General features: G+C 41.5%; 1 protein-coding gene across 3 annotated transcripts in view; it reads left to right on the top strand.

The window, feature by feature from the left end:
• Window positions 1-13,327, top strand: part of abl2 (c-abl oncogene 2, non-receptor tyrosine kinase) — an 89,633-nt gene that overhangs the window by 45,511 nt on the left and 30,795 nt on the right. Inside the window, exon 1 of one of the 3 annotated variants that reach the window (XM_055642188.1) lies at window positions 8,204-8,384. The exons of the other annotated variants lie outside the window; for them this stretch is intronic. Coding sequence (XP_055498163.1) covers window positions 8,300-8,384 — 85 coding nt within the window. The 5' untranslated portion in view covers window positions 8,204-8,299. Of the gene's footprint in view, window positions 1-8,203; window positions 8,385-13,327 lie in introns of those variants that run through there. 3 annotated transcript variants of the gene reach the window in all.

The following is a 13,327-nucleotide window of genomic DNA, read 5'->3' as shown; positions in this document are numbered from 1 at the left end:
CCCCCTTGCCCCCCCCAAGCCTCCGGAATTTTGCATGCACTGGCGGTGGCAGAGCTGGAGTGCCGCTGATGGTAGGTTTTTTTAACAACGCTACATATTATCTATCTTAGTCTCACAAAAATGCACCATTCGTGCGAAGAAAAGTCCTGACCCAAACTGTCACCATTCCATGTTCTTCAGAGATGCTGCCTGATCCACTGATTTACTCCAGCACATTGTGTCCCTTTGTGTATACCAGCATCCGCAGTTACATGTTTCTACATTTTCCTTGTAAACAGTCCTGTTTTAGTGTAAGCTTAAGCAACAAAGAACACATGTAAGCATTGGCAACCATAATACTTACAGGCTTAAATACATGGTACTCTGGTTCTTTCAACCCAGTTGCTAAAATTTGGGTTTGGATAGTTTCACTATTGTGAAATTGTTTCACCCAAAATAGTTTTGTCCTATTCCTATTTATTGCACATTTTCAGATATTCAGTTGAGTGGGTGGGAGAAGTGGGATGTTACACAACACAAAATGAAGGTTTATTATTATTTGTGTTTTTAACCAATATTCTGTGCCCACTGTTTAAACTCAAAAATTCTCAATTTAATTTAAATATTTTGAAGTACATCTGTTTAAATTATTTGTATACCCTTGTGTGTACAAGGCTGAAGAAAGAAGAGACTACTTCAATATCTCCAGAAGGCAAAATCTATTTGCACAATTGGAGGTCTATCAATAAAATTTTCCTTTCCATAAACACTCTGGATGTGTATTCATCAAGACATTAATTTAAAAAAAAGGAGCTGGACTATGCCTTTTAATGTTTAGTTTATAATTGCCACATGTGCAGAGGTATAGCGTAAAGCTTTCAGATCAGAGTTGAGAACCATAGTGTTCCTGTAAGGACAAGGCACAAGGATGGCAAGGTGAGTGAACCTCGAATGATGAGAAAAAATGTAAATATGGTGAAGAAGAAAAAAACATATGTAAGGTTTAGGAAGATGACTTGTCCAGTCTTGTACCAACATTTAAAAATATCACCTTTGATTCCCATGTCCAAATCATCGATACACATTGTGTATATCTGGGGCTGAAGCATTGACCCACAACTACAACGTTTCCTAGACATTGCCTGCCACCCTGAGAAAGTCCAATTCCCCACCCCCCCCCCCCCCTTCCCTCTGTAAACCAATTTTCAATCTATGCAGCCTTCAATTAAACACACTTTAATTTTGCACATTAAACTCTTTTGTGGACTTTAAAGATGGCATTCTGAAAATGCAAATACAATGCAGCTATTAGTTCTCCTTTATTTAGTCTATCAGTTACATCCTCAAAAATAAAACTCCAATCCGTTTGACAAACATTATTTCCCTTTCATTAATGAATATTGACTTTGTCAAAACCCATTGATATTTTCAGTTCTCTTCTATCTCCCTCTTTAAATCATAAGGTTATATCTGTCACCCTCCAAATTGCTCGAACCACTCCAAAAGTCATAGAATTTTTGAATACCTGATGTTTGACGTTGGAAGTGTTGCAGCCATACAACCAGGGCATATCCTTCATTCATTTAATGTCTGAGTATGCATTTGCACCAGACATGTAAGAATTTCAAGAGTTTGGAGTATTTGGTCTCCTTGTATAGTAACACAGTACCAATTGTAGCAGAGAGATGACTTAAGGACATAAGTTTGAAGCTGGAATCTTTCTGTAACTCCATTATTGCAGCTAGATAAACTAGGCAAATGTTTGAAAGTGGAGTCTCCAGGTTCTCCATCCATTGAGGCGGGAGATAAAACGGGTGTGCAAACCTTCCGTGAGAACTGCATTTCTGCACTGCAGAAATAAGGCTGCAAAGCAGTGAATTGATCTTGTGTTATCTGACCTTGGGGCGGTGTATGTAGCAATGTTACAAAATTTTGAGATTTTAAAAATCAAGTCTGCAATTTATCCCATCAGATAAAGCATAACAATAAGTTTAATTTGACACCAAATTCATTTTCATATCTCAAATATTAAAAATGTTATGGCCATTTTCATACTCGGAAATTAGCATCTTGTTCCCTATTGATTTTCAATGGACATTACAAAAAAGCTGTGATCTTGGATAGTCAAAAGCCCATTTCTTAAGGAAAGATTAACATTTTTAAATAGCCTAAGTGTCCAAAGATTATTCACAAATAATTCACAATATAACATGATTTTTATATCTAATTTACATTAATTTATAGGCCAAATGGAAGGAATTTAGTGTTCAATTGCTGTAAATAAATGCCCATTTAAATCGGCTTTCTAGTGGGTTCATGTGAACGCGCTGGTTTAGAACGTTCACATCGCGCTGGATTAGTGCCCTCAAATGCCGAGAAAAATACTGCGGGATATAAAAAGCCCAAAATGAACTACTCGCTATAGATAATTTTATATACAGGGTTATATACATGTCCCATTTAATGTAAAAATAAGGTACATACCTTTAATTGTTTGCTTTATAAAACCCTGGGGCTGCGAGAGGTTGCGGAATGAGAGAGTAATTTTAAAACTATTATAACTATTATCGAGGCCTATAAAACTAATAATACCTTTTGCGACCAGGTCTTGCAGCGATTTTTCGTTAATGATTTACTAGGCTGAACATCTGCGATTAGAACAGCCTAGTAAAAATAGCGTTTTGAACCCGCCCCCTCCAAACAGCGCCAATATCGCGGACATGGCTTTGGGCAGATTCCCAATGACGATTCAGGTAGGTTTTGTAACATACCTAGTGTATGCAATTACCAGCAAATTTCAGTTGCAACTTTTACTGTGGTCATTGATATGATGAATGATATAATCAAGTGATATATCAAAATAGGTGGGAGAACTTTGAGCTGATGGTCTCCGTGTCATCTATGCTGCAATGGTAGAGAGTTTCTCCCCAGCATCCAACAAAAAATCATATCACTTGCTGTGATGCAGGATTTCTGATTCCATCAATGCTACGGTGAAGAATGCATCATCAATTCCTGGTTCAATCCCACTGTAATTCAATTTTTTTGGAGACTTTATACATCCCATGACTGGACATGTGAGGTATTTCTCTCCAGGTCAAATGATCAGTGTATAAACTGCATGCACTGTCATGGTAGTGGAAAACTCTGATTTAAGTTAATATGTTCCAGGAGCCGAATTAGGTCATTCGGCCCATCAAATCCACTCCACCATTCAATGACGGCTGATCTATATTTCCTTCTCAACTACAATCTCCTGCCTTCTCCCCATTGCCCCAGATACTCTTACTAATCAAGAATCTGTCAATCTCCGGCCAAAAAATACCCAATGACGACTGCCTCTACACCGTCTATAGCAATGAATTCCACAGATTCACCACCCTCTGACTAAAGACATTCCTCCTCATCTTTCTAAAGGTAATTCATTTTATTCTAAGGCTATGGCCTCTGGTTCAAGACTCTCCTGCTAATGGAAACATCCTCTCCACATTCACTCTATCGAGGCTTTTCACTATTCAGTAAGTTTCAATGAGGTCCCTCGCCCCTCATCCTTCAAAACTCCAGCAAGTACAACCCATTGCCTTCAAACGCTCATCATATGTTAACCCAATCATTCCTGGGTTCATTATGTAACAAGAATCTTTGGCAAGATATTTCTGAAAACTTGAAATATGTGTTGTTCGGCTACTTGTATTATTCCACAAACAGTTGTTCAGAGAGTTGACTGAATTTGTGTCAAAGCTGCTAATTAATATATAATACTATAAACCCAGCATCCAAAACAAATCATATCACTTTCAGTAATGCAGGATATCTGATCCCATCAATGTTACAGTGAAGAATGCATCACTTCATTAATTTCTGGTTCAATCCCATTGTAATTAAATTTTTTGGAGATTTTATACATCCCATGCCTGGACATGTGAGGAATATTTCTACATGTTGAAAGTTGTGCAATAAAAAAAAAAATGGTTCTACATTTCATGTTTTAACTTGGCCTTTACGGTTGTTTTGTTCCTAAAGTACATGCTTATTCTCTCAGAGGGCAGACAATTTGGAGCTGGAGGAAGGACATTGAATGAAGTGTTCATATCACATATTTTTAATAAATGCAAGTTCACGTTATAGGAGTAGAATTAGGCAACTTGGCCTATCGAGTCTACTCCGCCATTCAATCATGGCTGATCTCTGCTTCCTAATCCCATTTTCCTGCCTTCTGCCCAAAACCCTTAACACCCGTTCTAATCAATAATTTGTCTATCTCTGCCTTAAATGCATTTCTAAACATTTAGGAACACGCCTACTGAGCTTTCGATCATTTACTTACAAAAGAGGATCCGCATTGCACATCAATGACAAATGCTGAGATTGCCTCATTGCTTTCTGTTTGTTTCTCTCCATGGTAACTGCAAGATGATTATGTTTAAACCATAGAATCATAAAGAGAAATGGGTAAGCTACTACATAAAAATCATTATTGAGATGTAGAAATCCATATTTGTTGCAGTATATTGGCAGTCGCTGTATTTGTTAAATGTTTCAGAAGTGATTATTAGGTGTGATTAAGACTTAAGAAATTGAATCAACTCCGCCATTTGATTTTGGCTGATCTATTTTTCGCTCTCAGCCCCATTTTCCTGCGTTCTCCCTGTAACCTTTGACACCTAAACTAAATAAGAGCCTCTCAATTTCCACTTTAAAAATGCCCAATGACTTGACCTGGATGGATGTCTGTGGCAGTGAATTCCACAGATTCGCCACCTTCTGACTAAAGAAATTCCTCCTCATCTCCATTCTAATGGTACATTCTTTTATTCTGAGGCTGTGCCCTCTGGTCCAAGACCATCTCCACATCCATCCATGCCTTCCATTAGTTGATAAATTTAAATGAGATCTCCATCTTCTTCACTCCAGCAAGTACAGGCCCGGACGCCGACAAAAGGTGAAAATGCATTTGTGCCATTTGTGCAGACAACCAAATTTTGAAGGATGAGCCTCAGTTTGCCTTGACAAACATTTTCAAATGCATTTGTGAGGTGATACAAGGCCACTAATTGAGCTTTCTCTACAGCTGTCGTGGAAGGCAGTTCTTCAGCACTGGCAGGACGTCGCTGAAGATGACCCATGTGACGACTTTGCCTGCAGCAGGGCAGCAGAGAGATATGTTTATAGTTTCTGCAATTGGATTCACTTTTTTTTCCTTGAAGATGATTATAACTAAAGTCTACTGGGTTCCCTGGTGATAGGATTGTGAATTTGTGACTGAAATTGTTCTCATCAAGGTTTTGACTTCGTGCAGGATGATATCTGCTTTTGAGGCCTGACCATTTTTAAATTGTTGTGGCTTTTCAATGTATTGCTGTTCTGTGTGTCAGCACTGCTGGACTGGATAATTTGATATGAATATATCAAATGCCCTCATAGTGATGGTTGAGGAGTTCTTTGAAGTTTCTTTTTAGCGGCCACTGATCCTTTCTCGGATGTAGGAGGGTCTATATCGTTGTTTAAACCACAAATGGTTGACATTGCTCAAGTCCCACTTACGTATCCTTGGCACGCAAATTACGCAACCTCGTGGTCGCGTTGAGCCGAGACGGTCGAGTGAAGGTCGGGCGCGATTACATGCATACGCACAGCCGTCTGGAACGCGTGACGTCATTTGAAGATGGACACAAAGCTGGAGTAACTCAGCAGGACCGGCAGCATCTCTGGAGAGAAGCAATGAGTGACGTTTCGTGCCAAGACTTCTTCAGTCTGAAAAGAAGGGTCTCGACCCGAAACGTCACCCATTGCTTCCCTCCAGAGATGCTGCCGGTCCCGCTGAGTTACTCCTGCATCTTGTGTCTATCGTCAATTTTCTTGGCCCCGCTCTGGGAATAGAAGTGGGGGCGGATCCGGACCGCAACGGCCGTGAGCCACAGGCGAAGTTCGGCGATCGTTTACCTGATTCTGCTGCTGTTGGAGGTGAAATGTTGCGTCGCGCCAAGGTCTTGGGCCTGTCCCACTTTGCCCGTCAGTTCAGCGTCAGGCCGTTGGTGCGCGAAGATTTTGTTCACTGCAAGAATTTCGGAGGCCCGCGCGCGATGTCGGGACCAGCCCCGCACAACTCCATAACCCTCCGGGCTTCTAAGTGGGACCGGCTATATGGTGCCCGTACGCCTCAAGTGACCATGAGGTCGCGTAATTTGCGAGCCAAGGATGCGTAACTGGGACAGGCCCCTTAAGAATTTACTAATGTTATTATTACCAATGTTTTCCAATACCCATCAACTGTTCTTTTGGTCATGGGCTTTCTCTTGGACTAAGGCACTGTAGCACAGCTCTCACCTTCTATCCTTTCTGACTGTGATTCTCTGTATCTTTAGTGTCTCCCTTTCTGTCCTTCTCTCTTCCTCTATCAGGCTGGATTATTGATTTCAACCTAGAGTGAGGTGCAAATTTACACATAAAGATCACAACCGAATTATAATCACCGAGTCCATTCACTTGTTGAGAAAACCTCATGAAATTTGAAGTGGTCAGAGGAATAAAGAGATCTCCGCATCTCTGAAAAATGTTTTGAACTATGGCTTAATCATGTGCTGTGTGAATCCAGTCTAGACTGAATAAACCAGACTTTAAAATGTGAATACATGCCTGGGTCAGAGTCAGTTGACTAGGTCAGGACTTTCAAGTAAAACCATGTCTTGTGTTCTGAATATTCCTTTTGTTTAAATTTGAGAAATGTAGGTGAAATGCCAAGTGCTTTAACACGAGATACTGTCATGTGTTAAGTGGTACACCCTTCAATCAGGATGCCATTATTAGGAGACAGCATCTGCCATTATATTCATGTTAGGATAAACTACAAATAATTTATGAGAGCTTAATGTTTCTGTATAGTTTTAATCCTTGCATTTTATTGGTTAGCGATTGTCCTTTTAAAAAAAAAATCAAACTGATTTCATCAAGCAGATCCATTTAATAGATTGGAGGTAACTTTATATTTCCAGGGAATTAAAATGTTGTCCGTTATACATTTGGGATGGAGTGGGGTTGAGAAGGAAAGATAGATCAGCCATGATTGAATGGTGGAGTAGACTTGATGGGCTGAATGGCCTAATTCACATTCTAGAACTTATGAACATGAAATCAAATGAGCTAATAATGCCATGTACCTAACGCTCCCGGGAGGCCACGGGGAAGCCAAGCAGCGGGCCCCCGTGTCCGGACTCTGGGTCAGCGCTGCAGAGCTGTCAGGAGTGGACCCCGCAGTGAACGAGGTAGGACGGCTACCATCAGGGTCGGGTCGAGGTCGAGGGAGGCGCTGGAGATCAAGGAGGCGTGCCGGAGGTCAAGCTGGTGGTCAAGAAAGGCGTGAGTGGTTGAGGTCAGGATGGCAGTCGGGGACAAGTGAGAGCCGGCGGTTGGGGTAGAGGAGGGTGTCGGAGGTTGGGCCGTGGTTGAGGTCAAGGAATGCGGCATCCGGTTGAGGTCAGGCCGGAGGTCAAGGTTGAGGGCGGGCGGAGGCGGTCGAAGTCGAGGCCACGGGCGCTGGTGGTCGTGGATGGGTTGGTGGCGGGTGCTGGAGGTCGGACGTGCCGCCGAAAACAAAGGGGGATCCAGCGTGGGGAACCACCAAGAGGGAGAACAAAGGAGAACCTGGCGTGGGGAGGGGGGCCGAGAACTAACGGGACCACAAATGTGATACTTTGTAACCGTTCTTTATGTGGCGACTCTTTGCATACCTTAGGTATGAAAAACAAAGAATCACACTGTGACATGTCACATGTGATAATAACGTATCATAAAGTATAATTCATTCATTCATTCATTCAGTTTTGGAGGTGACCGTAACGATAATGCATATCATTTTTAAAACACTCTCATGCTAAAAATAATGTGAACATATGAACATCCTTAGCAGCTGGGCAGATTGTGGGTCTCTGAGAATTTGTGAATAGACAACTGAAGGGTTGTCGGGTGTTAGCTGCTGTAAGATGTCTGGGTGTGGTTGTAGTAGCTGGGACACATCGTGTCATCATTATTGCCTCAGGCAGTGGCCAGCTGCTGGAGGCAATGAAAGACTACATTGTTAATTTGTAGCGCCAACTCGGGGAGGCCATCAAATTAGCAGGATGTGGTGCTTAAAGTGCCCTAAATATAGACTTATAGTTCATCCAATCCAGGTTTTTTATGTACCGAGGAGGAGTTCAGACGATGATCGAGGATGCAGCTCAGTTGAAAAGGACAGAAATTATTTACAGTTAACAGCTCGTTTAGAATGGATTGGACACTTTGAGATTTGTTTGGAAAACAAAAATTTAGGATTCTATGCCCAATGTGTTCTGAAATCATGTACTGGAAGCTCATGTTGTGTGATCTTGCTGGAGCAGGTCCCTTTTATTTTCCTTTCTGCAGAGGAGGTAAAATATACTTCAACATGTAGTTGTTTAGAAATGTGATTTTTTTTGGTTCAACATTTAGTGGTATTTTACTGTGATAAAACGGCATGTTTTTGTTCATTATGTTTTAAGAAAAGGTCCGACCAGCAAGTCATTTTTAATCAAGACTTCTTAAAGGGTCTGTCCCACTGCGGCGACCTAATTTGCGAGTTTAGAAGAGTTTGCGCTCGACTCAAACTCGCAGCAAAGTCGACACGTGGTCCTAGGAGGTCACTGGAACTCCCCTTCATGCTCGAGGGATGTTCCCGCATACTCGCGGCCTCAGTTTGGTCGAGGAAACATTTTCAGCATGCTTTTTGGCATTGTTCTTTTGAACTCGTAGCGCAGTTGGGGTCGCTAGGCAGTCGAGGTAGCTATAGGCAATCTCGTTTGCTGACCGGGCAGTTCTCATTTCAAAACCAAGGAAAACCGACTGGTAATGTTAAATGCCCGCTAAACTTTATTATAAGTTGTCTGGCTTCTTAAAAGTGTCTCCACTCCTGCTCTCCACTTCTCTCCCCTTCTCTCCCCCTCTCGCCCCCCTCCATGCTCTCTAAAGTGGGATTAAAACTCTTGGAGTATATGTTTTATATTTAGGAGACATTTCTTTAGTCAGAGGCGGTGAATCTGTGGAATTCTTTGACACAGAAGGCTGAGGAGGCCGTCAGTGGGTATTTTCAAGGCAGAGATAGATAGATAGATAGATAGATAGATAGATAGATAGATTCTTGATTAGTACAGGTGTCAGGTTGTGGGGAGAAGGTAGGAGAATGGGGTTAGGAGCGTGAGATAGATCAGCCATGATTAAATGGTAGCGTAGACTTGGTGGGCCGAATGGCCTAATTCTACTCCGATCACTTGTGACCTAATGATCCTGGATAAAACCCATGCAGGTCACGGGGAGAAAGTACAAACTCTGAACAGCGAAGCACCCATAGTCAGGATCGAACCCGGGCCTCTGGTGCTGTAAGGCAGCAGCTCTACCACTGTGCCACCGTGCTGGCCTTTTGTCTGTTATTATCCTGGTTCGTCATTCATTCCTCATTTCTGGAAATTAGCAGCATTGATCATTCCATAAGTGGCGGGAAGCTTAGTAATGCATGAACCCAAACTCATGGTCAGTTATAGTCATAGAGTGATACAGTGTGGAGACAGGCCCTTTAGCCCAACTTGCCCACACCGGCCAACAATGACCCAGCTACACTAATCCAACCTGGTCCATATCCCTCCAAACCTGTGTACAGACTTTTATGGTTTGTGGCACTGTTGATGGCACCTTCCATCATTTTTTATTAACTGAGGATACTCTCATCCCTGGTGACTGACTAATAATGACCCAGTCTGCTGATTATCGTCTGAATTTGCAGTGAAGTCATTTCATGAAGGAAATGTCTGTGGCTCTGTATAAATTGTGAAAATGAGAGATATTCATTTCAAAGGCGATTAATTCACAACTTTACAAAAGTCTTACATTTCTTAAGGATTACTTTGTCATCGTTCTATGGGTCTAAGCACTTATTCACAAGTTGCTGAACCTTTGGCTGCTGTTAAACAGAAAACAACTCAGTTTAGCACAAAGTAAACCGAACAGCAAAGTTAAGGCAAATGATAAATAGCATCATTTCAGGAGACCTTTTGGCTAAGTGGCAGCTCTTTTGGAGGGAAGTGGAGGTAGTCCTGTTCTCTTTTAATTGTCAAGTATTTCTATTTGTTTTCTGCAGGAATTTATCCAATTTCCCCTTTGAATGCAGCTATTGAACCTGTTTTTCATCATCCTAATCATGTCCAATTGTAATTAGTCACTGTAAAAATGGGGTTCCCCGTTTGGTCATCTCCGTTTCTTGTTTCAATTATCCTAAATCTCTGCCTTCTTATTATTCAGCTTACAGTGCTATGTACAGTTTTTAATTTAGTTAATCTATCTAAATCCTTCACGCTTTCAAATACCTTTCAAAACTTCCCTCTGGCTTATCTGTTTTGAGCAAGTATATAAATTTTATACTGGATGATAGGATCGTATCCAAACTATAAACGTGTGTGTGTATATGTATGAGTGTTAGTACTACTCTGCTGTTCAGCACTGCTTCCTGGTACAGGTTGAACACAGATTTTCCAGCAATTTATAGACGCCCACCCCTATAATCCGGACAAAATTACGAGAGCTCAGTTGAAATTTCTGAACTGCACGATAGAAGTGACAGCAGGTGAGAGGGGAGGTCAGCCCCACAGTGACCGAGCGCGTTCTGTCAGTGGCGTTGCCCCCTGGGGCTACGACACAAGCCTCAGCTGTGTCACCGGACCATGTGGTGGCTGAAGAAGGGCTTGCTGGTGCACCTTGCGAGTCTGGAGTTTGGTCGGAAGCCAGGGCGCTAAATGGCCAGGGAGATGGTGGGAGCGTGTATGGGTCAGCAGGTCATTCCATTCACATTCACTTTATATTATATATTTGTTTTATTTAAGTTTCTGGCACTGCATGATGCTTTAGAGACACGGGAAGGTTGTCAATAGCGGGCCAAGGGTGTATTGACGTTTCATTATTACTTGGTGTGGAAAAACAGATAATCCAGAAAGGCTGGATTGAGGATGCCGGAAGATTGTGTTCGACCTGTAATTGAAATAACAGGGCAGCACTACTCCGTTTAAAATGAGCAGTTGCTTGTCGAAACTCACCAACTCAGCTTTTGCTGCTTCTCATTTGTATTTGCTACAGTTATGAAAGGAGAAGATAATTATTAATATTATCAAGCATAATGTACAGGTTCATTTAAAATATTGAGAAAACAGGATTTGATTGATGTAAGTTAATTCTTTGAACTCTTCTATTCTGTAACAATATCTCGCACCTCATTTTCCCACAAGAGCATTGATTTAAATACCCATATAGGGCGATTGCACGGTAGGTCAAAAGGTCAAAGTGGGTAACGCACGGAGTCAGTCAAGCGTACTGGAGGACAAGCAAGCCTCCGCCATACACTCGTCACACGCAACACATACCACCGCCCGGAAAATACCGTCAAAATGGTCAAGTTTCTGTTCTGTTTAAAATTGTGGGAATAGGGCTAACCGTGACATCAGCATGCACACTTGAAATAAAGCGTTTATTATTTGCAAACTTTGCAAACAGGGGATCAAAGGACCATGGTACATAGGGCCATGAAATGTCATTGGCGAGTCTGATGCAAGAAAATCCAGGCTTTTTAGGCGTACATTAAAAATGAGGGCAACCAGAGCAAATGCAGGATCACCCAAGAACAAAGGAGGGAATTTAAGTCAGGATTCAGAGGGTGTAGTCAAGATACTAAATGAGTATCTTGCTTTTGCAGTCATAAATGAAAACGATATGGGGGTAGAGTCAGAGAGTGATACGGTGTGGAAACAGCCCAACTTGCCCACACCGGCCAACATATCCCAGCTGCACTGGTCTCACCTGCCTGTGTTTGGTCTATATCCCTCCAAATCTGTCCTATCCATGTACCTGTCTAACTGTTTCTTAAATGTTGGGATAGTCCTAGCCTCAACTACCTCCTCTGGCAGCTTGTTCCATACACCCACTACCCTTTCTGTGAAAATGTTACCCCTCAGATTCCTGTTAAATCTTTTCCCCTTTACCTTAAACCTATGCCCTCTGGCTCTCGATTCAGCTACTCTGGGCTAGAGACTGCATCTACCCGATCTGTTCCTATTATGAAAGTGAGAATAATCTGGAGAACACTAAGATGCAACGGCAGTTTGAGATCAAGAAGGAGACCATATTGGAACTCTTGAACAGCATTGAGGAATATAAATCCTCAGGGTCAGATGGGGATTGAAAGACGCAAAAAAGGAGGTTACAGGGGCCTTGATGAAGACCTTTGTGCCTTCTTTAATGTGAGCAAGATCCCAGAAGACTGGAGAGTAGTCAATGCTGTTCTTTTCTTTAAAAAAGAAGTCGAGAGAATCCAGGAAACTATAACTAGTGAGATTCACATCTGGGGTAGGGGAATGCTTGGAGAGGATGCCTTGTGATAGGAATTATTTGTATTTAGAAGAAAATGGAAAAGCTCAGGATAGTCAGCAAGGTTTTGTCCACTGGAGATCATGTCTTATGAACTTGATCGAGTTTTTGAGGAGCTGCTCTGCCCATCTCTGTAGTTGATACATATACATACACACTTTTATAGATTGGATATGATACTATCATCCAATATAAAATGTATATGCTTCCTCAAATTACACACACTGTAGTACTTATGTCGAGTCATTGTTATAATATTAAGACTGCTGCATACAGCTGTGAGATAAATGAACCAGTGATATGTTTTTGATCCTTTTAGGTGGAGAATAAATTTTGCCTAGGATATTTCAAGATGTCTTCTGTCATATTGTGCTATGATGTTGTTTGCATTTATTTGAGAGAACAAATATGGCCCTAATGCTTCATTTGAAAGACAGCAATTGTGACGGTGTTTGCTGTACTGAAATATTAACATGGATAAAGAACCAAATTCCTGAGGGTATTGTTACTTCTATGTTTGAATCCTATTACTGTGTAAGGCTGAAGTATGATTGATGTACAGGAAACAGTTTGTTTAAATGAGTGTTTAGATTGTGAAAGTTTGACAGTGATGTCTTCATGGGATAAGTGCTGTTCTTCGTAGCTTGAAGTAGAAATTCAAAACCCGTTTAACGTGGATAGATTTTGATTCTGATGATGGTAACTGTGGAAGGCTCAGCATGACTAGCTTGGAAAAATAGTTGTGTGGTGACAAATGAAAAGTCTGTGAAAGATATGCATGAGCGAGACATTAAGGTTGAAATGTTTCTTAAAAAAGTAAGCAATTATAAATAAAAAGGCCAACAGTAGATTATGTGCACACTTTAATTAATACGGCTTTGTTTAACCCGCCGATGATTGGGTAATTTTAAGCTCCCATTACTAAAAGAAC

This window comes from Leucoraja erinacea, chromosome 10, assembly GCF_028641065.1.
Source record: "Leucoraja erinacea ecotype New England chromosome 10, Leri_hhj_1, whole genome shotgun sequence".
Lineage (NCBI taxonomy): Eukaryota > Metazoa > Chordata > Chondrichthyes > Rajiformes > Rajidae > Leucoraja > Leucoraja erinaceus.
The sequence above is the reverse complement of the archived record's forward strand: the minus strand, read 5'-3'. Positions and strand labels throughout refer to the sequence as shown.